The 25,436-nt window shown below is 40.8% G+C and overlaps 1 protein-coding gene across 1 annotated transcript in view; it reads left to right on the forward strand.

Annotated features, from left to right (window-relative positions):
* Nucleotides 1-25,436, forward strand: part of VPS53 (VPS53 subunit of GARP complex) — an 898,950-nt gene that overhangs the window by 215,373 nt on the left and 658,141 nt on the right. The window contains exons 5-6 of the mRNA XM_085649360.1: nt 11,884-11,970; nt 15,500-15,615. Coding sequence (XP_085505486.1) covers nt 11,884-11,970; nt 15,500-15,615 — 203 coding nt within the window. The remainder of the gene's footprint in view (nt 1-11,883; nt 11,971-15,499; nt 15,616-25,436) is intronic.

Here is a 25,436-nt window from a genome sequence, read left to right on the forward strand (position 1 = left end):
AGTCTGACCCTGTGCCTCATTGGAACAGTCCAGCCCGAACTGCCAAGCCATGTCTTCCCTGGACCGGAAACAAGCTTCCTAGGACCGGTTTCTGGCATTTCAGCCGTCTTCAGCCAGGCTTGCTTGAATCCAGTGGCAAAGTGAGCAAGGGACTCACGTCTGAGCATACCCTGCCAACTTATGGCGAACAAAGCAAAAACCAAAGGAAATGATGGACGGAGTGTTGAACATTGCAAACACTCACCCCCAGTCAACTGATCTGGGTTTAATCCATCACTGTTCTTTAGCCCACTCTGCCACCCCAGTTCAGACATGGCCATATGCAAATCAGTCTGACCCTGTGCCTCATTGGAACAGTCTAGCCCGAACTGCCAAGCCATGTCTTCCCTGGACCGGAAACAAGCTTCCTAGGACCGGTTTCTGGCATTTCAGCCGTCTTCAGCCAGGCTTGCTTGAATCCAGTGGCAAAGTGAGCAAGGGACTCACGTCTGAGCATACCCTGCCAACTTATGGCGAACAAAGCAAAAACCAAAGGAAATGATGGACGGAGTGTTGAACATTGCAAACACTCACCCCCAGTCAACTGATCTGGGTTTAATCCATCACTGTTCTTTAGCCCACTCTGCCACCCCAGTTCAGACATGGCCATATGCAAATCAGTCTGACCCTGTGCCTCATTGGAACAGTCCAGCCCGAACTGCCAAGCCATGTCTTCCCTGGACCGGAAACAAGCTTCCTAGGACCGGTTTCTGGCATTTCAGCCGTCTTCAGCCAGGCTTGCTTGAATCCAGTGGCAAAGTGAGCAAGGGACTCACGTCTGAGCATACCCTGCCAACTTATGGCGAACAAAGCAAAAACAAAAGGAAATGATGGACGGAGTGTTGAACATTGCAAACACTCACCCCCAGTCAACTGATCTGGGTTTAATCCATCACTGTTCTTTAGCCCACTCTGCCACCCCAGTTCAGACATGGCCATATGCAAATCAGTCTGACCCTGTGCCTCATTGGAACAGTCCAGCCCGAACTGCCAAGCCATGTCTTCCCTGGACCGGAAACAAGCTTCCTAGGACCGGTTTCTGGCATTTCAGCCGTCTTCAGCCAGGCTTGCTTGAATCCAGTGGCAAAGTGAGCAAGGGACTCACGTCTTGTTTCCGGTCCAGGGAAGACATGGCTTGGTAGTTCGGGCTGGACTGTTCCCATGAGGCTCAGGGTCAGACTGATTTGCATATGGCCATGTCTGAACTGGGGTGGCAGAGTGGGCTAAAGAACGGTGATGGATTAAACCCAGATCAGTTGACTGGGGGTGAGTGCTTGCAATGTTCAACACTCCGTCCATCATTTCCTTTGGTTTTTGCTTTGTTCGCCATAAGTTGGCAGGGTATGCTCAGACGTGAGTCCCTTGCTCACTTTGCCACTGGATTCAAGCAAGCCTGGCTGAAGACGGCTGAAATGCCAGAAACCGGTCCTAGGAAGCTTGTTTCCGGTCCAGGGAAGACATGGCTTGGTAGTTCGGGCTGGACTGTTCCCATGAGGCTCAGGGTCAGACTGATTTGCATATGGCCATGTCTGAACTGGGGTGGCAGAGTGGGCTAAAGAACGGTGATGGATTAAACCCAGATCAGTTGACTGGGGGTGAGTGCTTGCAATGTTCAACACTCCGTCCATCATTTCCTTTGGTTTTTGCTTTGTTCGCCATAAGTTGGCAGGGTATGCTCAGACGTGAGTCCCTTGCTCACTTTGCCACTGGATTCAAGCAAGCCTGGCTGAAGACGGCTGAAATGCCAGAAACCGGTCCTAGGAAGCTTGTTTCCGGTCCCAGGAAGACATGGCTTGGTAGTTCGGGCTGGACTGTTCCCATGAGGCTCAGGGTCAGACTGATTTGCATATGGCCATGTCTGAACTGGGGTGGCAGAGTGGGCTAAAGAACGGTGATGGATTAAACCCAGATCAGTTGACTGGGGGTGAGTGCTTGCAATGTTCAACACTCCGTCCATCATTTCCTTTGGTTTTTGCTTTGTTCGCCATAAGTTGGCAGGGTATGCTCAGACGTGAGTCCCTTGCTCACTTTGCCACTGGATTCAAGCAAGCCTGGCTGAAGACGGCTGAAATGCCAGAAACCGGTCCTAGGAAGCTTGTTTCCGGTCCAGGGAAGACATGGCTTGGTAGTTCGGGCTGGACTGTTCCCATGAGGCTCAGGGTCAGACTGATTTGCATATGGCCATGTCTGAACTGGGGTGGCAGAGTGGGCTAAAGAACGGTGATGGATTAAACCCAGATCAGTTGACTGGGGGTGAGTGCTTGCAATGTTCAACACTCCGTCCATCATTTCCTTTGGTTTTTTCTATGTGAGACGTGGCAATTCGGGGATAAGGGAGCCAGAATATGGTACAGAGGGATTTGTCATTGATGTGGTGGGAGTGGAGGTGTTGCATAAGATATGGTGCAATGACAGTGCATTGGGGGGTGAGGGGGCTTTGTCGCATATTATTATGTTCTTTTGTAAATTATATTTCTTAAAAGTCAGCACAATTTTTGTATTGTAAAATGTAGCAGTTGGCCTCTGGCTTACTGAGCTCTGCATAGTATTTGATGATTGACACAATAAAAATTGTTTAAAAAAAAAAAAAAGATTTATATTGCTTCACAGTGTCAGTATTTCACCTAAGCTCAGATACTTCACGAGTTTGACTCTTGCTTCTTAGTAATCACATTAATATTGTGTTATTCCACATAACGTTGGGTGCTGCCAAGAAGCATTTTTGTGCCCTCTGTACCTATCCTCAAATTTTTGAATTTTAGGAAATGCTCCAAAGTACACAGTGAGATACAGGCTAACCGAGATATTTGTGAGTCTATTGTAATTATCTTAGGTGGCTGTTTCGTTCACAGGGTTGTTCATGCTTCAAGTGCAGGCCTGATGTATGATCTACAAACCACTGTGTGCATGGTTTGTAGATCATACAGTTTGAGTAATAGCTAACGCCTGGATCATACATCTTGCTTATCATTATCGTTCATTAGCTTTACTGTGCGATAGTCTCTTATCCTTTGTCTTTTATACTCTACAGTTCAGTTTGGTAGGATGGGGCAGAGGAAGGGTGCTGGTGGGTAGTGACTCGGGTATGGATTTTGCGGCTTTAATTATTTGTTTTATTACTTTTTTCCTGCATCATTTACTTTCTCCTCTAGCCAGTATTTTTAAAGACATCCTTGAATTTTGATTAGGTTTTCTACAAGAGACAATTTCCCTCATACATTCACCATAAACATTCTGACTTGTATGCATAACATTAAGTCCTCAAGTAAGCTACAGTCAGCATGTGACTACCGACCTGCCAAAGCTCACTTAAATATGCACTTCATGCATGTGAATTTGATCTTGAGTGACCCTTAGAAATTACAAGATGCTGTCACCGGTGATTTCATGTTTTCCTCCTTTCCACAGCAGTCATACTCTATGATTGACTGCATATTACCCTCTGAAATTCATCTATTAGCTGTTACACACACAGAACCTATACACATTTCAGCTAATGCTGCCTTTAAAATGACCTTAGAGTTCAGTAATAATCTTCGAAAAAAATCCTTTAGGTTAAATGAAGAAACACTAAGCAAGGCTGCAAATATTCACACAATCAGAGAGGCTATTAGGTTTTTTTTCACCGATAACTCGAATGACATCTCTCCTCAAGCATTATGGGATTCTTCTAAAGCTAACACAAGGAGATGATGGACGGAGTGCTGAAACTTTTCAGATACTCACTGCCTTTCACAGATCTGGGTTGAATCCATCATCATTCTTCAGCTCATTTTGCCACCTCAGTTCAGACCCAGCTATGTGCAAATCAGTCTTGACCCTGTGCCTCATGGGGACAGTCAAGCCCGAACTGCCAGGCCAGGTCTTTCCTGAACCGGACACAAGCATCCTGGGACCAGTTTCTGGGGAACACCCTTCATCAACCAGGCTAGGGAAGACGTGGCTTGGCAGTTCTGGCTGGACTGTTCCCATGAGGCACAGGGTCAAGAATGATTTGCATATAGCTGTGTCTGAACTGGGGTGGCGAAGTGAGCTAAAGAGCGATGATGGATTCAACCCAGATCTGTGACTGGGGCTGAGTATCTGAAAACTTTCAGCTCTCCGTCCATCATCTCTTTGTGTTTGCAATGGTTAATCCAGCCCTGGGTTGTGTGGAGTGTCTGAAAAGTTTCAGCACTCCATCTTTAATTTCCTTGTGTTTGCTTTGTTCGCCCTAGATGGCAGGGTATGCCCAGGCGTGGGTTCCTTGCTCACTTTGCCACCGGATTCAAGCTAGCCTGGCTGAAGACGGCTGTTAGCCCGAATCCAGTCCCAGGATGCTTGTTTCCGGGTCCAGGGAAGACATTGCTTGGCAGTTCTGGCTGGACTGTTCCCATGAGGCACCGGGTCAAGACTGATTTACATATAGCTGTGTCTGAACTGGGGTGGCGAAGTGAGCTAAAGAACGGTGATGGATTCAACCCAGATCTGAGACTGGGGGTGAGTGTCTGAAAAGGTTCAGCGCTCCGTCCATCATCTCCTTGTGTTTGCATTCTTCTAAAGCTTACATAAGAGGGTTTCTTATCGATCTGAAGTCTAAACTTAACAAAGAGTAATTGAAAAATTAGAACAAGAAATAAAACAATTAGACTTTTAAATTGACATTCAAAGTACAATTGATTATTAGATTCAATAAAGAAGAGTACATATGAATATAACAAGACCCTAAGTAATAGAGTGGGAATGTTTGTCAAACAAGAAGAAGCAATATAACCTTGAGTTTAACAAAGTTGGCAAGATTTTAGTGAATTACGTACAATTTAAATTATCCGAACAAAAAAAAAGTTTTTAATGAGTTCTATGAAAATCTATTCTCCAAAAATCTGCCTATCTGAATAATTATTCTATAAACTATACCAAGATAGAATTCACCTCTCAGCACTCTCAGAGGAAGATGCACCATTTCTTGATAAATCGATTACAAGGGAAGAAATAATCTGAATAATTAAGAGTTTCAAAGTTGGCAAATCCCCAGGTCGAGACTTCTTTGTAGCTCAATTTTATAAATTAATTTTAACATTCATCATCTTCTCTCTTAGACATGTTCATTCATTAAAAAAGAAAATAAAAAAAACGGTAGAAATGTGTGGTACTTCTGTGGAAGCAATGATGGTTTTATTACCTAAAGAGGAGAAGGGATACCTTGACCAGAAACTGCAGACTGTTATTCCTAATAAAAATCAACTGTTATATTTATGTTAAAATTCTTGACAAAGGCTAAATGATATCCTACCAAAACTGATACACCCGTCACAGACAGGATTTACAAAACAGAATTGTGACTGACAGTAAACAGGTTTTCTCTTATATCCCACAGAAACCCATATTTTCAAACACACACACTGAAGGTATAGCTTTGGATGCAGAAGAGGCTTTTGACAAAGTGGCCTGCCCTTTCTTAACATTACCTTAAATATATTTGGTTTAGGAAAGAAGTTCATCAAAAAGATCATGGCTCTGTATTCTAGCCCAATGAAAGAATTACGAACAGCAGGTGCAGTTTCTGATTCATTAAAAGTAGAACAAGGCACAATTCAGAGATGCCTGCTGTTTCCGTCACTCTTCCTATGTGTAATAGAACCACTACTTTAATCTATATAATCAAACTCTAATCAAAGGAGTGACTTTCAATAAGTTGCCTGTCTATGCTGACGATAATAAAAGAAAAAGGGGTGATATTTCAATTCTGGCATTAAGGAACCAATGGATAAATACACAAAAGTGTCTGGATATATATTCAATAAAAAATAAGTCAGAAGTGAGACCTCTATATATCCTCTGCAAAAAAGAGTTATTGGGGGATACAGGCCCATTTCCCCCATCTTTGACATGAGATTGAGAAAAGACTACTATATCATTTACAGCTACCTGCCATTACAATGACAAACAAAATGAATCCCTTAAAGGCCTAATCTTGGATACTAAGAGGTCCTTCTTCAAATATATAAATTAAATAGAAGTCAAAATCAAATGCACCCAACTTTAGCCTTACTTTGGTCAAACAAAAGAATAAAGATTGATAGTGCATCAGTCTCGAAGGAAAAATGACTAAAATAGGAAAACTACTATGTCACATCTTCTGGTACCCAACAGGATCCCAAATATTTCATTAATCTACAGCAATTAGTACATAACAAGGTATTCTACAATCCCCTAAATTTAAAAGTTGTTACAATGAGGATAAAATACCTAGACCTTAACGTCTCTTTATCTATCTTAATCCCTATGCTTCATAAAAGCAGTCATTTAGTATTGCAAATACATCAGAATCTTCGTCCCAAATTGTCTAATTTAATGCAATACAACAAATTGACATGGAACATATCCCAAAAGCCATTTTGGATACAATTTGGAAAGCACCTTCCTTAGCCTAAGCGGAATTTGTTTTTACATAGAACTTTCTTGACTCCAATTAAATTGTTCAAACAAAATCTGATGGATAATAGTACATTTTGGAATTGCAGTGGGGGAATAGAAAACATAATTTTTTTTTTTTTTTTTATTGTTCCCTCTTTCCTGACTTCAGGCATGGCATCAAAGAATTTATGAAGAAAGATTTCCAAAGTTCAATAACCTTAAGCTTCAAAAGAATGGCATTCAGTTTACAGGATAATATGTAAACCAATTTAAATTCATCACTTAATCGATGTAGTGCTCACTATAATTATTAAATGAATTCTTTGTAAGTGGGAATTTTTAGACGTCTCCATCCATGCTTGGAGGGAATAATTACGCCACATTGAGAGAGCAGATAATATTGCACAGTCCCATTCTTACTGGCTTCCCTCTGCACGTCATATGTGAGAGAAACTTGACAAATATGTATATCATAAAACATTCCCTTGAAACAACTCCAAAACAAGATTTCACATCTCCAAACAACTTAAGCACAGAAAGTAACTTAAACTGACTCCGCAATTCAAGCGGAGACATACTCACACGTGAACTTGTAGTATACAAAATTTGTGTATATTAAATTTGGAGATATGTATGATTGTTGACATCATGCTGCTTATTTCTATTTACGTTTTGTTCACCTTTATTGCATCTGTATTTGTCTCTCTCAAATCTCTATATAAAGGTTTTGAAATAAAAGGAAAAGACAAATTGTTACAGATTTTTTTCACTGCTTTGGACTTTTTTATATTTATGCAGATGGCAGTACTTAGCCAATAGATGCTCTACCATGGTCATGTTGTCTTAGTTTTGCCAACTCATGAACAATGCTTTTATCAGTAGACTGTTAGCGCTGGTACAGCTATTGTAAAGCATGCATTACAATTTAATACTCTACATTTATTTATATAATTTGATAACTAGCGCACTGCAAAGAAAAAGTCCCCTCTGGAGAGACATCTGTCAAGAAGCAAACCAACAGTGATATTTGGTATATCATTAATTAAGAGTTCAATGTTATGGTTTTGTAAAGTGCCACCTGCAGATTCTCAGTTCTGTCCTCACTAGGCAGCTGGAGAATATGAAAGGGATGCCGATGTGAGGAAACACAGGACTTAAGCTTTTGCAAAAAGAAAAGGTTCATCTCAAAGTATTTAATGGATACAATAAGGAGGCTCCATAAGATTACCACATAAACTGAAAAGGAATGGTCCGGCTGAGTAATGGCACTGAAGAATTAATAGCTCAAAAGATGACTGTTGTAATCTAGGAAGTTTATAATGCATCTACTCTCTGTTGCTGTCCTTGCCTTGCTGCTCAGTCTGTGTGATGTCATCGGAATGTTGAGTGTGTTTGAGTGGAAGCAAAGATCAGTTGGAGATGGGCTGAGCAGCAGGGAGGCTGCTCCTGGTGGGGCATCAATGGATATTAATCAAGGCCTAATCTGAGCTTGTTGTGGATCCTATCTAAAGAATAAAGCTAAGATCTTGGACCACATCTTATGGACTACTTGGCTTTCTTTAATTGCAACACTGGCGACGAGTTAGAAGAACCTGTGTGCTGATTGGACTTTTAAAAGTGAAGAAATCAATTTCTGTAAGTGAATCATCTGGATTTGAAGGAACCTGGCAACCCTGATGCCCCACCAGTGACCCTGTCAACGGTCGCCCACAACTCAAGGTGCCAGTTCCTGCTACATTGTCTCTGTATTGGCCTGCTGTAACCTGCTTCGGAAGAGCAAGACTCTGGACATCTGAAGATACTTTTGGCCTGAAACTCAAGTTTAATTTAAATTACACATCAAAAGAGGTGCTGTGGGCGTTTAGCGGTAAATTGCCTGTGTGTGGAAGTAAGCACCAAGATTGGAGTGTATAACCTTGGATATGTTTTTGACTATGATGGAGTCTCTTTGAGCCATTTGTGGTCTAGGCAGTCTGGCACACGATCGTTTCCCCGCACCTTCCTTGTGTGAGGCTTGGAGGAGAGAGCTGACGTGCTGCTGCACATTTCTCGTGGTACTTTGGATGTGTTGGATACATGTCCTGTAATAGATCAAGACAACTGAAGTGTGAACCGGCGGATATCTGGAGGAAGGAGTGTTGGATTTATTGAACAGTGAAGGTATTTTTATACGTCTATCTTAAGCATTTTCAAGCGTCACATTAATTGCGGTTGACTGTTACGTTGGTATTTGAAAGCGTCGCTCGTGCCTGGGTAGCGCGCGCAGAAGTACCTGTGAGCTGGTCAGCGGAGAGGTTGCCATGGATCCACTTCAATAAGCGCATAGCCTGCATGCGACGACGAGCCGTGAGCCATCCGGCGCGCCGTCACCTACGTGCCAGCATTTTGAGATTCACGGCCGATTGTAAGAGAGGGGACTTTCCCGTGATGCAGAAGCGCATTCAGTGGAGCGGGGTTACGCAGTATCGCAAGAAATGGAGCGGCTAGACACGGAGTAGCAGGGAAGATTTCTTTGTTAACTCTTGTTGTAAAACTCTGATCGCCGTTTTTTCTGACTAAAATTTAGAGATGGAATGTTACAAGTCCAGAGCTAAGTTGGCAGCCAATTTGAAAGTTTTTTTTTTGTCTTGTGTTGCAGCAAGAACGGAAAAGTCACTGGGAGGAGTTTTTTTTGGCACCTGTGAGCCTCGGGTGAGAAGTCGCTCACCGGTCACGTGACTGTTTGGTTATATTTCTTTAATGTGATATTGGAGTTTGTGCTGTAATGTTTAATGCTATCCTTATTCTTTCGTTTTGATTACATGTTTTTTCAAGACATGCTCTTTCAAGAATAAGTGAACGTTGTCTGGTATTTGTCATCACCAGTTTATGGTGTTAGGTGTGTGTAGGTGAGGGATTGTATATGTCCTAAGTCCTGTGCTTTTTGCAGAAGAGGAGGGTGTTTGTGTTACCTTCCAAGTCCTGCGAATGTTACTGCACTGTAGTGCGTAAATGGGTGAGGTAGGGGAAGTGTTATGTGTTTCCATTCCTGTGAGTTGGTGATTATGAGGGTTGTCCTTGTTTTTAGTATGTTCAATAAGAGGGAGAAAGTGAGTATAGTGTCTTTGGTTGTGTTAGTGTATGTTTTGTTAACTTTGCCATGTGCGAGGTGTTGGTCTGTGTGTTTGAGTACGCACGTTAGAAGATTCTTAATGTGAGTCTTCTCAGACTTACCTGTCTGGTTTTACCATTTGTTAGTGGTTACCTCGAGTGAGGTCTCGGTCTGTGTGTTATGGGTGCACACGTAAGAAGACCTTTGTTTAAGTCTTCTCAGACTTACCTGTCTGTTATTACCCATGAGTTGGTGGTTGCCTCGTGTGAGGTGTCGGTCTGTGTGTTATGGGTGCGCACGTAAGAAGATCCTTACTAAGGCTTCTCGGACTTACCTGTCTGGTTTTACCCATGAGTTTTGGTTACTTGTGTGAAGTGTTGGCCTGTGCGTGGTGGGTGCGCACATTAGAAGACCTTTGTCAAGGCTTCTCAGACTCTACTGTCTGGTTTTACCTTTGGGTTATTGGTTACCTCGTGTGAGGTGTTGGTCTGCGTGTTATCAGTATGCACGTTAGAAGACTCCTAATGTGAGCCTTCTCAGACGTATGTCTGGTTGTACCCTTTAATAGGTTACTTGGTGAGAATGGTTGGTCTGTGCGTCATGGGAGCGCACGCGTAGAAATTGTTTATCTTTTTATCATCTTGATTTGTTTGTCAGGGGATGCAATGTTACCCTTTTCAAGTTTTTACTTGAAGCTCATTGGTTTTTGGGATGTGTGTTTTTCTATCTTCGCACAGTTTATTTATTTGGCCTTGTTGCATAATGTACTTGGTTTTTGCATTTTACTATCTTCACAATTTGCACAAAAGTACATTGTTTTTGCATGTTCATATTTTCACTAATTTGATGAGGGGGGGATGTGTTGTAATCTAGGAAGTTTATAATGCATCTGCTCTCTGTTGCTGTCCTTGCCTTGCTGCTCAGTCTGTGTGATGTCATCGGAATGTTGAGTGTGTTTGAGTGGAAGCAAAGATCAGTTGGAGATGGGCTGAGCAGCAGGGAGGCTGCTCCTGGTGGGGCATCAATGGATATTAATCAAGGCCTAATCTGAGCTTGTTGTGGATCCTATCTAAAGAATAAAGCTAAGATCTTGGACCACATCTTATGGACTACTTGGCTTTCTTTAATTGCAACACTGACCTTAGAGAACCAGAATGTATATATGGGGTGAAACTGAAGATCAAAATATATCATGTTACGAGATATGCATGTCATGCCCTGTGCATTGAAACTCACTCCCTCTCTTCAGAATCCAATGCATCATTGCCAAAGTAGTTCAAATGTGTTCTTGCAGCGCAATCCTGTTGGGCATAATGCAGTTAGTTCAAAAAGTTTAGGTGAAAATATCGAACACTACCATCAAATGCTTGTGAAACATGCAGATAATTTGTCTCCTGAGGTTCTGCAGGAAAGAATACACATTACACCACATTTACCTGCATATTGTGGTCTCATGGGCCCTTAATTTCTGCAATGATTCCTGAATCGGTAACGTTTTCAAGAGGTTTAGTGACTCCCTGAATACAATTTCCGGTTTTGTTGACATTTAACTTCATCCAGTTTGGTGACACAAATTTGGACACAACATCGGGATGATATCTAAGGCTTGAAGTATTTAAATATGGAGATCCCACTTACTCCTAACATATTTTGAATCACTCACACTTCTGGGCTGCAAATTATCGAGATTGGCTTTTGAGGTTTCCGAAATAACTTTTCAATCCCTGCTGCTTCACCACATTTTTTGCTCTATGTTCACTGCATGTATGAATGTTCCCCAGATCTCTTCCTTCTACTTTGATCAGTGTCCAGCTTGGGACATAAGTAGGACATTTCTGATCACTGCATGTCTTGAAAGCCATGTGTGATTTATTGAAAATATAATTCCAGAGGAGGAGGATCGGTGAGAGGATAGGGCAAAATATGACTTTCTTACGTTCATATAAAGCTGGCCCCCTACAACCAGCCTCTTGCTAATCCTGTAAGATCCCAGTGCTTTGTTGAGCAGTCCCTGCACTGTCATGTCTCCTCAGTATGGCACTGCCTCCCATTGCCTCTTTGAGTTGAGAATGATTTTAGGAAATAATGTAAAGATCTAAATTACTTTAATTTCTGACAATCGTGAGTGCTAGAGACTCACAAATGTTTGTTTGCCAGATTGCCCAGTGTCACTGCTCCCTTTCAAGGAAAATGTAAACCCTTGTACCACATGAGATATATTGCTGATTCCACGAGGCCACAGGTAATTTTAGTCTATAGGAATAGCAATCTGATTCCGATTTTTAAATAATGCTGTCAATTTATGATAAATTCCCAGAAGACTCCTTAATCTGAATGATTCATTTTGCTTGTTTCAGGCTTTGGAGGAGGCACAGAAAGCTATCCAACAACTCTTTGGTAAAATTAAGGATATTAAGGACAAGGCGGAAAAGTCTGAACAAATGGTGAGTGGAAATGCATTTCGAAATAATGGCGTTGGCTGTTCAAATGTGCTTCCCAAGACTTATTCAGCATAGATTTCAGCCTCTTCAGAAGTGTTTGCTTGGGTACCATGTGATGAAATGGTTGGTCATCTTGCTAGAAAGTTTGAGATCCCTAGGGAATATGGGAGGCTACTACAGATGGCATTGGGTGGGTTCCTCTGTGATAAGGATGGTTTTGGTCACAGATTAAGTAATGTCTTAGTATTGGTTCATGAGGGCCACTTTCAGTCAGAATGCACCTCAGAGACAGGTTTGCACTAGTAGTAGATCCAGCCGTGCCTAATTAGAACACATTTTTTATCTGTTGGAGATGCTCGCATGTGTACTGGGAGTTCCCCTTTACTTATGCCCTACTGTAGAACCTAAACGCACACATTAAAATGTTCAGAGGCAGATCCAGTTATGCACCACAAGCATTTCTTAACTCATTCAGGAGGCTGATATGTAGGCCAGCTGGCAATCTAATGGTAAAGTTATCCTCAGTGAAACCATGCGACCCAGATTCTAATCATTGCTTATTACATTGATCCATTACGTGTGGTACAAAGAATGGAGTTTTACGTGTCTGATAGATCCCCCTCCGTAAACATGCTCCACTGACAAATGGCGACACCCACAACTGTACATCCATTATCCAGTGGAACAGAAGGCAGAATCTAGCGTTCATAGCAGCGGTAGCAGAGCCAGAAGAGATAAGTTGAAAGGGCGTGTTAGCACCTATCTTATATCTAGCTAATGTTATTAGTTTTTTTAATTACCCTCCTATTATGATGACTTTAGTGAGAATTGAAAGACTATATGGCCTCAATGCCATTGTAAACGTGTGGAGCAGTTTGATTATTTTATTTTCTCAGAGAGATTAATATCCTGGTACAAGCGTTTCTAAGCAGTCTTGATCTAGAAATTCATAATTTGCATTAAAAATACCATGATCAAATAGCAAATCAACTTTGTATTCTCCAGTATATTATAGCCAAAATCTACTCAAAACATATCGAGAGATGGAATCCCCTTGCCCGCGTTCCCCACCAATGTCAAGAGGATCTTACCACCCAATGGTGAAATTAAAAATGCAGTGGAATAACATGTCCCCATGGTTTACATCTTCAGCTTGGACTCGGCCAAGAGTCTGAAATCCTTGTTAGATGTGAAGTGCAAGCATGGAGTAGACTTTTATTGCAATTACTGTTACTTTTTTCACAAATTTGTCTTAATCTGGAAACTTTTTTTAAATGCAGCTCCATCAACATTGCGGTACGGAGGCAGAAATTGACTGATGTTTGCTGATTCCTTTCTGATAATTGATTATTGGAGTAATGCGTACTACCCCTATTTATGTAAAATATAATGATTAACTGTTAGAGGAGCTTTCCATTGTTAGCATTATTTGAATTCAAACAATTTCCATGTACCAGTGAGAAGAAATATTGAGTCTAAATCATCTACATCATTTGTTCAAGAAAATACCCTTGACCAGATCAAAACATGTCTTTTAATCCTTCTTGACCTATCATCAGCATTCGACAGTCAATCATGAGCTGTTGCTAGAATGTATGGAAAATATGATGTGCTTTTCAGGGAACTTTCTAGAATGGTTCAAGTCTTTCTTGGGGAACAGAACACAGATATGTCTGGTGAATCATAGCCTGTCAGTATCTTCCCCCACTATTCAACCTATATATGGAACCATTAATAGATATACTCCGCCTTTCCAACATCTTTTTCCACATGTACGCTGATGACACTCAGATTTACATTAAGTTTTCATCTTTGGAGGAGATCAAGTCAATAAATCGGGCATTAAGGGCAAGGATCTTATGGTTAACTAGTAATCAGCTCAAACTAAACGTGCAAAAAGCAGAATTCCTTCTAATATCTCCCACCAAAATTTCGCCCAATGTAAAAGAATGGACCAACTCTATCACCGGACTTAACTGCACCCGAACATTGTGGATTCAACCAAATTACTAGGAATTACTGTTGATCAGAGCGTGAACATGCCAGCCCACATCAACTCGTTATCTAAGAATGCACATTTTCACTTGAATTACATTAGGAAATTGAGACCATTCATTGAAACAGCAGACCACAGAATGGCAGTTCAGGCATTAGTAATCTCGAGGATTGAATACAGATGCACTACTCTTTCAGGGCTTCCCAAGATCACAACGGCTCCTCTAAAAGCCTGCCTCAATGCAGCAACAAGTCTTATAACAGGTTCAAAATAAATTCGACCTCATCTCTCCTCACCTAAAGGCCCTGAACTCGCTACCATACGAAGCCAGAATTCAACTCAAAATAGCATGTATCATACACAAAGCTTTACACCTCAATACACCAAGGTGTTTAGCTCAGAAATTGGTGATTTCTGGTGTAATCAGAGTTTCCAGGAGCGCCAGTGATCTACTTCTGAAGCCTCCCATGTTCCCGAAGAATAAAACGTATAACAAACAATTTTGGGGGGAAGCTCAGAGAATCTGAAACTCGCTACCTCCAAGCATCAGAAGATTTCCAAACACCGCAAGATTCAAGAAAGAAACCAAGGTCTTTCTGATGAGCAAATTCCTTCCGTAACCTTTTTCTGTTCAATCTCGTAGTCTCACCTGTAAACTCTCGCTTAATCTACGCATGAGCATCTCTTTCCAAGGTTCCATCTCTCCTGTTATTTATGGGGGTTTACATTCCGTGGTGCTAACGAACTAATATGCAATATTGGATCTGCTTGACTTGCATTCTGGGAATGTGCCTAAATCTATGTTGCAGAATGAAGTTACTGTTACGGTTTTTAATTGGTTATAAGTTGTTAAATGCTTTCGAGCAAAATGTACTATAGAAATTAAGTATATACAGCTTTAGTGTGAAGCGCTCCGATACCCTGCGGGGTCAAGTACCCGCTATTTAAAACAATAAAATAAATAAATACATAACAAATTGTGAATCTCTGAATTTACTGAAAACCTTAATCTTATGTTTTCATTCCAGAATTAAACGCAGTCAGCAGTTGAAGACATGCTTGTTGTCTGCTGGCCACTTACATTCTAGCTTCAGTGATTTCAGGCAAAAGCTGATGATAGCTTGCTTTAAATGTGACTTTTTCAGCTAAAGACGAAAATCTTACAAGAATGTTCAGCAATTGGAGAGCTTGTGAAGTCTGCCACTGTTAGATTTTTTTAAGTGATAATATCAGTTAAGTTAATTTTTTACAAATCTCTTTAGATTTATGATATCCTAGTTTTGTTTATCTGAGCACTGGAGTTTTTATCGTTACATCTAAAGGTACAGTAACAGGCAGGGAATTGCAAAGACTCAATGTGCACTATAAACATTTGCTGTAGTATGTGTGATCTTTCAAACAAAAATGTTATCCGCTTCTCTATATGATTATTAGACCACAAATGGTAAATTTTGTGTTCCCAGTGAAAGGTTGTTTTGTGTGCAGTCTTCCATTTTGTTAGTGATGTATCCTGGTGTTCCATATTTGCTCCGTTAGGTTAAAGAAATCACCCGAGATATTAAGCAGTTGGATCATGCCAAGCGTCACCTGACCACCTCTATCACAACACTGAATCACCTTCATATGTTGGCTGGAGGAGTCGACTCATTGGAGTAAGTCTTTTGCAGTTTTATGATGATGAGGAAAAGGGTCAGCCTTTTAACAGCACTCACATTACAGGAGCCTCAGCTCTCATATTAAGCAGAAAATATGCATTCTGTAATTTTTTGCTAACTGGCACTATGACAGCAAGATACTCCTTGAATAACATTTTTTAACAAGGAAGGTCTTTCTAACAATAGTGCTTGATCTTTACCGAAAGAGCCTTGTGGGTTTTAGGGAAGGACTTATTTCTAGTTCCCATAAAACATTGTCGTTTCTCCTTAATAACAGGTGGTGTAAGGTCTTGTTTGGGGGGAGCAATCTTGATTACTTTTCTTTGAACAGTTTTTACAGATAGATGATCTTGAATAACAGGTGATTTATCCATTGGACTATTCATTTTAATATTCATTGTAATACTGTGAGTACCCAGAGATGCTGGCTCTTAGGTTGTTTCCAGGGGGTTGGCACCAACTTTATCCACAAGGTGGGCAACTGCTGCCACAGCTTGCAAGGGTGGCAGAAGTTCTCTGTGCCTGCATCAATGGAGAGGGGTAGTAGCCTAAAGGTTTCTTTTGATCACCACGATCCTGTACCAACACCCATAAACCAAAGCCCTCTTTTCCTTGGCAGTAGAGCATGAAGGGTTTGTTACAGTAAGGCAGTCCTAGACCAGGCATAGAGGATAATGCTTGTTTCATAATCACGAAGACTTGTGCTGCCTCCACGGACCAATACGACAGTTCAAGGGAACTAATGTGATGGTTCAAAGATGTCTTCCTTTACAAATGTTTAGAAAGGTTTAACAGTGTCTATTAATACCAATATCCACGGGGTGCTGTAATTTGCCCTCCTCAATAGCGTGCATACCAGAGAGACTGTGACTCATCTAGCCAACTTATGAATGACTTTAATATGGTTTGCGGACAGGTACCTCTTTCCCACTAAGATGTATGACCTTGAGAGGGAACCAAGTGAATATAAAACTGTAATTTCTCTTTAGAAGCTTTATATCCTTTCTTTGCTAATTCAGTGAGGACATACAGGGAGTCAATCTTACATTTGTCAAAGGATTAAACTAAATTAGATCCCTCTGGGAAGATGAGAATGTTCAGATCTTTCTTGAGTGCTTTAGATTGAAGGTGTTTCAGTAAAGTCATATGGTGGAAGGCACTTAATAAAGTAAATCAGACAGATTGTGGTATTATATTTTTACAATTTTCATCAGGACTTTAATTAGTTTTACATAGGGCAGCTAAAATACAATCATTATTGCTTTTCGGCACATTCAAATAGACACCTTTGCTATTACAATACACAGTTCAGCCAGTGTAAAAGAGCTCTCCTCAACAGGCTTGCAGGAGAGGTGGTGCTTAACAAAAAAGGCCAGGGCTATGGATATGGAATCTGTGATATAGTGTGGGATGCAGGACATTAAAGACTAACTGCAACAATGGATATTTTAAAGAAGAAAGAGACTGCAGAGATCTTTGAAGGAGATAAGCTGCCACCTGGATTGATAAGGAATGAGGCAGGCTTTCAGTTATGTGATGACAAATCACAACAATGGCCAAATTTGATCTACAGGAATCGTTTGCAGCATACCTGGCTTCTCACGGGCTGTTTTTAAAAGTAGGGTATCGGCTTTGGGAGCCTTGGCTAAATTCAGGTTTATTTTGGGTTGATGGTGGGCGTTAGTGGGTTAGTTAGGACATCTTTATTCATCATTGTCAGTCAAGGTCTGCCAGTATTTGTAAGGAAGAGTTTTCTACCCTTTGTGGCCTTTTCCGCCTAATTGGGACCCTCTTAAGACACTTGACAACTTACTTGTGCCTACTAACTGCAGGTTCACCCTTTCCTCATGCAATCGAAAAGGAAACAAGAGACTTTCACAGTGTCCAATCATTGACAGGTTGCAGTGCCCATGATTCCCATGATCTGTCTTTACTTTAAATATATTTCAGCAGGCCTGGATCAATAGCATTAACGTCACCTTAAACATACACAGTGATTGGCAATGACCCTACACAGATCTTAGTATTAAGGTCTACTGACATCCCAGTAATCCCTTCTAATGCTCCATGTTTTTCTGGGGATCTGGTAAAGTTGATGGAATTCTTGAATTGTAGCAGTGTATTTTGCATCTGATAGGGACTTCTAACTGCAGATTCATTACCTTAGAATATTTCCAGGTGTCAGACTGGACCCGGACATTTTTTAGCCATCCTCTTGTGCACCGGTAGGTGGCGTCATTCGGCTCCTTGTGGCCTCGTTGGCGTCGTCTCCGCCAGAAGTGACGTGCTCGGTGCCTATATAGGCGCAACCCCAGCACGCTGACCACAGTACCTTCTTTGCTGTGTCAACATCGTTGATCTGGATCAATTCCCTCCTTTGCTTTTTGACTGACTTCTTTCGATGTTTAGTCCATATTTTTTCTGAGTTGCCCACAAAGAAACCCACCAGGTTCAAACCTCTGGAGTCTGTAATCAACAGATTTCTGTAATGAACCCCGCTTGTTATGTCTGTGGTGCCTGAAGAGGGACCGCGACTCCACGTCCTGTTCGGTGTGTATGAAAAATCTGTTGCAATTTATGTTAAATTCTTGGCAGAATGAAGCATGGTTTCTGTATATGGTTATATTACTAAATCGTTTTTTTTTAACACAATTTTATTGATTTTGTTACAATTCTTATGCTATTTTCGTTACAGTAGTTCGGTAGTGAAAAAAATATGTACTTTAGGTTTTTCTTTTCGTAAACATGAACAGTCCATTTCCGTATACATGGGCATTTATGTACAGTAGCTCACATTCTGATGGATTCATATCAAGTACGATAAGTATTAGCCATTATCACATATAATCAGCCATATAATACGTGCTTCTATTCTATTCAAAGAGAAAAAAAAAATCTAAACAACTGTAATCTAACAATTACTATTTTAAAGAATCCCTCTTCCCACCCACTTCCTGGCTTCTCCACATATGTAGCATCATATTTAAAAGTTGTGTATTCTCGTTTGATTGCAGCATACTTGCAGTGGTATACATCTATTTTTTCTATCGTCTTAGACGTTTTGCAATGTATGGTGTTAAAGGGCTCAATAGTGTCAGGTAGTGTGGTTGGGGAACGTTGTTTCAGTTTGTGGAGTTGTAGTTTCTAGCGGGTCCGTAGCGATCAGTGTTTCTAGCATCTGATCCCACTCCATAGATATGGGTTTTTTAAGCAATCCACGGAGTTCTTCCCTCCTAATAATAGCACTCTGAGCCCCTCCCCAGTGAGTCATTTCTGCGTGCCATGTAAGTAGAGTAGGGGGAAAGGTTGATTTCCATCTCATCGCAATGGCACGTTTCGCTATGAGAACAGTCATGTCTGCGAATCTGTACCGCACTTTGTCCTTTCATACAGTGGTGTAAACCTAGTAGGCAACTTTCCGCTGTTGTCCAAACAGCAGCCCCAGTTATTTCCAGTAACAGATACAGTACTGCATGCCAGAATCACCGCAAGTGCGGGCATTCCCATAGCATATGCAGTATATCAGCATCGGTCTTCTGTCACTTCTGGATTTGTGCGTCCGGGTACATGCAGTTGAGGCGGTGCGGCATAAGATAAGCCCTATGTAGATTCATATACTGTATATATGTACATTTAGCACACTTTTCTGGGGAATTCTAGTATAGATTCCCATTCCTTATCTGTAAGAACCTTGCCCAGGTCTCTCGTCCCTTTTTCTCGTAGAGGTGTGAGTGGTATTCCTGAGTGTGTCCGGATGCCTCTATACAACCAGCGGGTAAGATGACGTCCTTCGCCCATTAAGTGTACTGCGTGTACCAAAGCGTGGGTAGAGGGTTCTTTCCCATCAGGGGACCAGTATCGTTTAATATAATGGGAAATGGTAGTGATAGAGATCAGGGTATCTAAAATATGCCCACTACCACGGATAGAGTAATCACACAGTTACACGCACATACATTCATCATACGCTAGGGCCCATTTCACTAACATACGCTCAAATACTCTACCAGCAATAAACCTGTGGAAAGAAACACCTAAACACCCTGCATCAATATCAGGTCGATCAGATCTGGTTTAGTGACTGTCCTAATCAATAACATAATCTACACAACATATACAATAATGATCAAAAATATAAACCCAATAATTGACAAGAAAGAAAATTCAACACCATGTTTAAAATTATATTGCTTTATCTAAAATTAGTCAAAGTAAAATCAATCAGAATAAATCATTTCTCATAGTTACCTATTCTAACTAAGTGTCAGAACGGGTCAGGACAAGTCTCTCGGTAAAGTCTCTCAAGACGAAGTCCTCAGCATCAATCCTCAGCAACGCAGCTTCACGCAGCAAAGGTAAAATGGCAAGTGGCAAAAGGGTGGCAAGAGAGTGGGGAGATCCCTCCCTAAACTAACAGTTTTTATAGTGAAAAATACAATGGAAACTCACATTAAGTTTGCAGAATACACTGAATCACTGAGCAGAGCGAGAAGGAAAGGATGCAACATTGCAACATTTGTGAACCTCCGCTCAGGAAAAATACACATAGCGAAAACTACGGAACAGGAACCAAGAAAATAAAACATGTATCACATTTTATCCGGCTTCTCCTCGGCCATCGAGCCACAGTTCAGAGTTTCCCTCTAAGGCTCCTTTGTCTTTCGAGATTGCCAAGGACACTTTGACTTTTCTTGGAGAATTCCCAAAAACTGCTGCTGTCCTCATGGAAAGTTTCATAGAAGGACCATGGTCAGTCAACTTCAAGACCATTTCCAGCAGGGGTCTCCCTCGACACGTCTTTCACATATTCACTCGAGGCCAGGCTCTCAAAATCAGCCATCATGGATTAGGCCTCCATAGGCCACAATAGACCATCTCAATTAAAAGAAATAAAAACAACGTTACTACAGCATAATGATTAAACAGTGTTAACCCCACTAATACCCTTATGTGTATGCATTTATCTAGCTTTTGCGACATAAAAAAGCATTAATTCAGACAGCGTTTTGTGCTTAAAATAAACAGCACACAGCAACGTTTAAACATGAAAACTTGCACGTTATTTTTAGGAAACAAAAACAGCACACACATGCTAACCCTTGTGTAGCTTTCTCTTATGTTAAGACAAACGAATTGATTAATGAAAACACACTTGCACAAGACAAATAATTAATTTGTTATTTATTAATATCTAATAAAACGCATAGACATACTAGAGCTTCAAAAGCCCCTGAATTTTCTAAATGAAAACTCTGCTCCAGCAATCCCCCCTTTGGTGATTTTATCACCAAATAAACCCCCAAAAAAAATTAGTGAAAATTTAGTCCCATTTTAGGAGAAATCAGAAATGTCTTTTCCCCTTACACAACATTAAACACCAGTCACTCTTTCATCATCTCTCTTTGTCTCTAAATAAACACTCTCCCTCAATTCTTCTAGTTCAATTTCTTGAGGTTCTCTTTTCAACTTCTTATTTTTCTTTTCTTTATTCAATTTCTTTTTCCCTCCCCTGTTTTTACAACACACACACACCAATCTTATTATTAATAAAACCACAATTATACAAGACAAAGGAAACAATATTCTACCTATAATTGTACTACCTATTTTTGCAATAAAATCCTTAACAGCTATCATTTTATTAGCTATTTTAGTCCACAAACTCCCAGTTTCAAGTGGTACTAATTCTTCATGTAAATCAGTAATATTTTTGATATAGACCTTCAGGTCTTTACTTTCATCAGGAATGTAAGTGCAACAATGTTGAACTTTCAATATTCCACAAACTCCACCCTCCTTGGCCAATAGAATATCAAGGGCAAGTCGATTTTGCATAGACATGGCACGTACGGCACTCAATTCCGTATTCACCAAAAGAAACCCTCCTGCGGTATTTGTCGATAAGCGATCAACCACTGTGGACAGTTTCCGAATTCCATAAGCATTTAAAGAAATTCCCACTGCTGGAATCAAAACCCCAAAAATATCACCCACAATTTCAGACCAAGTTTCTCTCTTAAAACGTGTTAATAAGTTAATATCTTCTACATCTCTTATTTTATCTGTATGAAAAATCTTAGGAAAAACCAGGCCCACATAACATGTGCCATACCAATGGTCAGGCAACTTGTAATAAGCCTTATTCCCACAAACATAGTACACTCCTGGAAAAATTGTATCTTCTCCACCTCTGAATCCCCAACCTGTCGCAATGAAGTATGTATCATGGCACTCACTAGTTCCCACAAAATATGTATCATATTGGGATTTCCTTCTGGTAATGCAAAGTTTACCCTTCTGCGGCGCATCTAGAGCTAAAGTTGGACTAGCCCCATTCTTCAACTCTTTTCCCATCTCAATGTCCCAAATTGTCTCACTCACTTCATATTTTCCCCCTTTCTCATGCATGTTCACTCTCCTTTCTTCTACCATATCCAGGAAAGCTCTCTCCTCTTCTTTCAAACTGCAAGTTAAATTATTCTTAAAAATGTAATCTAATGTTAATCCTTTTTCTTCAATAAAAATCTCACCAAAAGTGTTAGCTTCTTTAGCTGGATTCAGCTCTTTGTTCATTGGCAAGTGCCCAAAAATACTATCTCTGTTAGACATCTTATAATCTATTTTCCCTAACAAATAAAAAACACTACTCAAAATACTACAAGAAATACCATATGTAGCTGGTAAATGGTGATAAGTAACACCCTCTGAAACGGATGCAGGTAATTGCATACAGACGTAGCAATCCCTTACTTCCATTGTCTTCACATATTCATATAACAGTTTAGAAAAAACATTACTAGAGAAATTATTAATTGACCTATCTTTGTGTATATAACTACTACTTCTAATTGGAACTACTTTTTGTGAATTTTTCTCTACATTCGTCACATTTTCTATATTCATTCCAAACTCTACTCTAAAAGTAACTAATAAAATTAAAACACCCCAAAGAAGCATTAATAATCCAGTACAACAGCAGCACATTCTACACCACCTCTTAAAGAAGGCACATCTATTTCTATTATCCTCTATGTTAGCCATTTTAGTTTAGCCTCTACTACTCCACTACTGTTTGAACTTCTTCAATTCTTCAGCAATTCTTCAGCTCTCAGTTTATCCAAATGATCTCTCCGTTCACTTGATCCAAGTGAATCCTTCTTTCACTCAGTTTGGATACTTGTCATTTTTCACTTCAATTTCTTCAACATCAAATTGTATCAGATCTCCAACATCAAGATCCTCAGTACTCGACTCTTCTCCAATGTCAGTCAAGAGTACTTTCAGAATTTCACCAGTATCTTCCTCAACCACTTCTCTCAAGACCACTTCCGGATTATCTCGAGTCACTGTTTCTTCTTCTCCTCCTTCAGACAGTGCCACATAAGACCATTCCGGTGATCTGTACTTTTGGTTGGGTCTTCTTACTCTTTTTATTTCCACTGGTTCGTTTGATTCCTTTGATTCTTCTCCTTCAGCTTTTGAACTTTGACTCGAAACTTCATTCACTTGTTCAGCTTTCGATGAATTTGCTCTTATTACTCTGTATCTCAGCCTCTTAACTCTGTTGTTAGGCCAACGATCTCCTCTTAACACCTTTTTCGGCTTTATTTCTTTATTACTTCTTTCTCCAATCCAAGTTCTCTTTCTCAGAACTCGACCCTCTGTTTGTTCATCCTCATCATCTGTTTCAAGTGCCTCTTGTTTCCGTTTTTCAGCAGTTTTCTTCTTTTCCACAGATTTTTTCACCACTGTTTGAGACTTCCCTACTCCTGTCCCTCCTCGGGTCTCCGACACGCAATCTTCTTGCTGTCTACTTGTCCCTTCACCTAGCTCCTCATGAATGTTCCCTACACCTCCTCGGGGGTCTTCCGCAATCTGTCCCTCTCTATCTTCTTCTGACCCTACTTCTTCAAGTATAATCTCAAGTGGTTCTTCAATCTCCTCCTCTTCTGATTCAGGAGTAATCTCTGTGTGATTTCTTTTTTCTTTTCTTTTTCCTTCACTGCTGTTCGAAACTTCAGGCTCTCTTACAGAATCTGATCTTTTCTCTGATACTCGCAGTGATTCTCTTGAAGCTCTCTCTGCTTCTTTTCTCACTGATTCCGTATCATCAGTATCTTCATCATCACTGGAATCTGACTCTTCAAAATACTCTTTACCAGTCCCTTCTTTTGGATTTGGAACTCTCAGAGTATGACTTGCATGTACCCAGTGCTTCACTCCAGCACACTTTACTGCAGTCGTTGTAGTCAGAATAACTTGTCTCGGCCTTCCCCACCTTGGAATCAAGCAATTTCTTCTTCTGTGTACCTTAATCCTCACCCAGTCTCCTGGACTCCGATCATGGGATTGCTTCTTCTCAAGTGTGGTAGCTTCTTCTCCAACCTGGTGAAACACAGAATGAACTGCGTCAGCCAGGCCTTTACAGTAATCCAAAATCATGTCATCAGTTATTGTCACCAACTTATTGACAGGCACGAATGCATGGCGCATAGCACGTCCCATGATTATTTCATGCGGGCTCAAACCAGTAGTTCTATCTGGAGTAGATCTCATTGTCATCAGAACTAAAGGCAAAACATCTTGCCATTTCATGCCAGTGGCTAAGCACATCTTTCCAATCCTATTCTTGATTGTGCCATTAATCTGCTCAACCACACCAGAAGCCTCTGGTCGGTATGCACAATGTAGCTTCTGCTGTATTTTCAATGCTTCACAAATCAAACCCATGAGCTCATTCTGAAAGTGTCTACCTCTATCAGACTCAACTGTAACTGGAAACCCGTACCTAGGAATCAACTCTCTCAACAGTAACTTTGCCACTGTTAATCCATCATTTCTTCTAGTCGGGTAAGCTTCCACCCACCTTGAAAACAAACAGACTACCACTAGAACATACCTCAGTCTGTTCACTTGGGGCATTTCAATGAAATCAATCTGCATTCTTGTAAAAGGACCTCCTTCTCTGCCTATTGTTCCCAGACTCACCACTGTCTTTTTCCCAGTGTTAAATTGCTGACAAACTAAACACCTCTGACAGATGCTCTCTGCAATTGTCCTGAACTTTGCATTGTACCAGGTCTGTTTAAACGACCTAACCATCGTGTCTCTCCCCAAATTTCCCTGGCCATGATACATCCTTGCCATTGACGACAAGATAGAGTTAGGCATCACTGGTCTGCCATCTCTGTAGACCCAAACATGGTCTGTTTCTCTTGGAGCACATCCTGCCTTAATCCAATCTTGTTTCTCTTCATCTCCTGCCTCATCTTGTAACTGTTTCACTTCATCCCAGGTCTCTAGGACATTAGTAAACATCACAGAAAGAAAAGACATTTCCCCTTCTCTTTCCCTGTTAATGGACTGATTGGTCTTGGCACAGTACTGCGCAACATCATTGGCGTACCTATTTCCAATCGTTATGAAATCCTCCCCTTGACCATGGGCAGCACACTTTACAACTGCTAACTCTTTAGGCAGCTGTATCGCCTCAAGCAATTTTCCAATCATTTCAGCATTCTTTATTGGAGTTCCACTCGATGTCAAGAAACCTCTTTGTAGCCAAAGTTGGCCAAAATCATGCACCACTCCAAATCCATACTGACTATCAGTTAACACAGTCGTCCTCAAATCTTTCCCAATTTCACAAGCTTTTGTCAATGCTATTAATTCAGCAACTTGCGCAGATTTCACTCCTTTCAATGGTGATGCTTCCATGACCTCTGAAACTTTGCACACCGCATATGCTGCACATAGCACACCATCATCATTCCTCAAGCATGATCCATCCACAAACAACACATGGTCATTCTCTGGTA

The sequence above is a fragment of the Triturus cristatus genome, chromosome 3_2 (genome assembly GCF_964204655.1).
Source record: "Triturus cristatus chromosome 3_2, aTriCri1.1, whole genome shotgun sequence".
Lineage (NCBI taxonomy): Eukaryota > Metazoa > Chordata > Amphibia > Caudata > Salamandridae > Triturus > Triturus cristatus.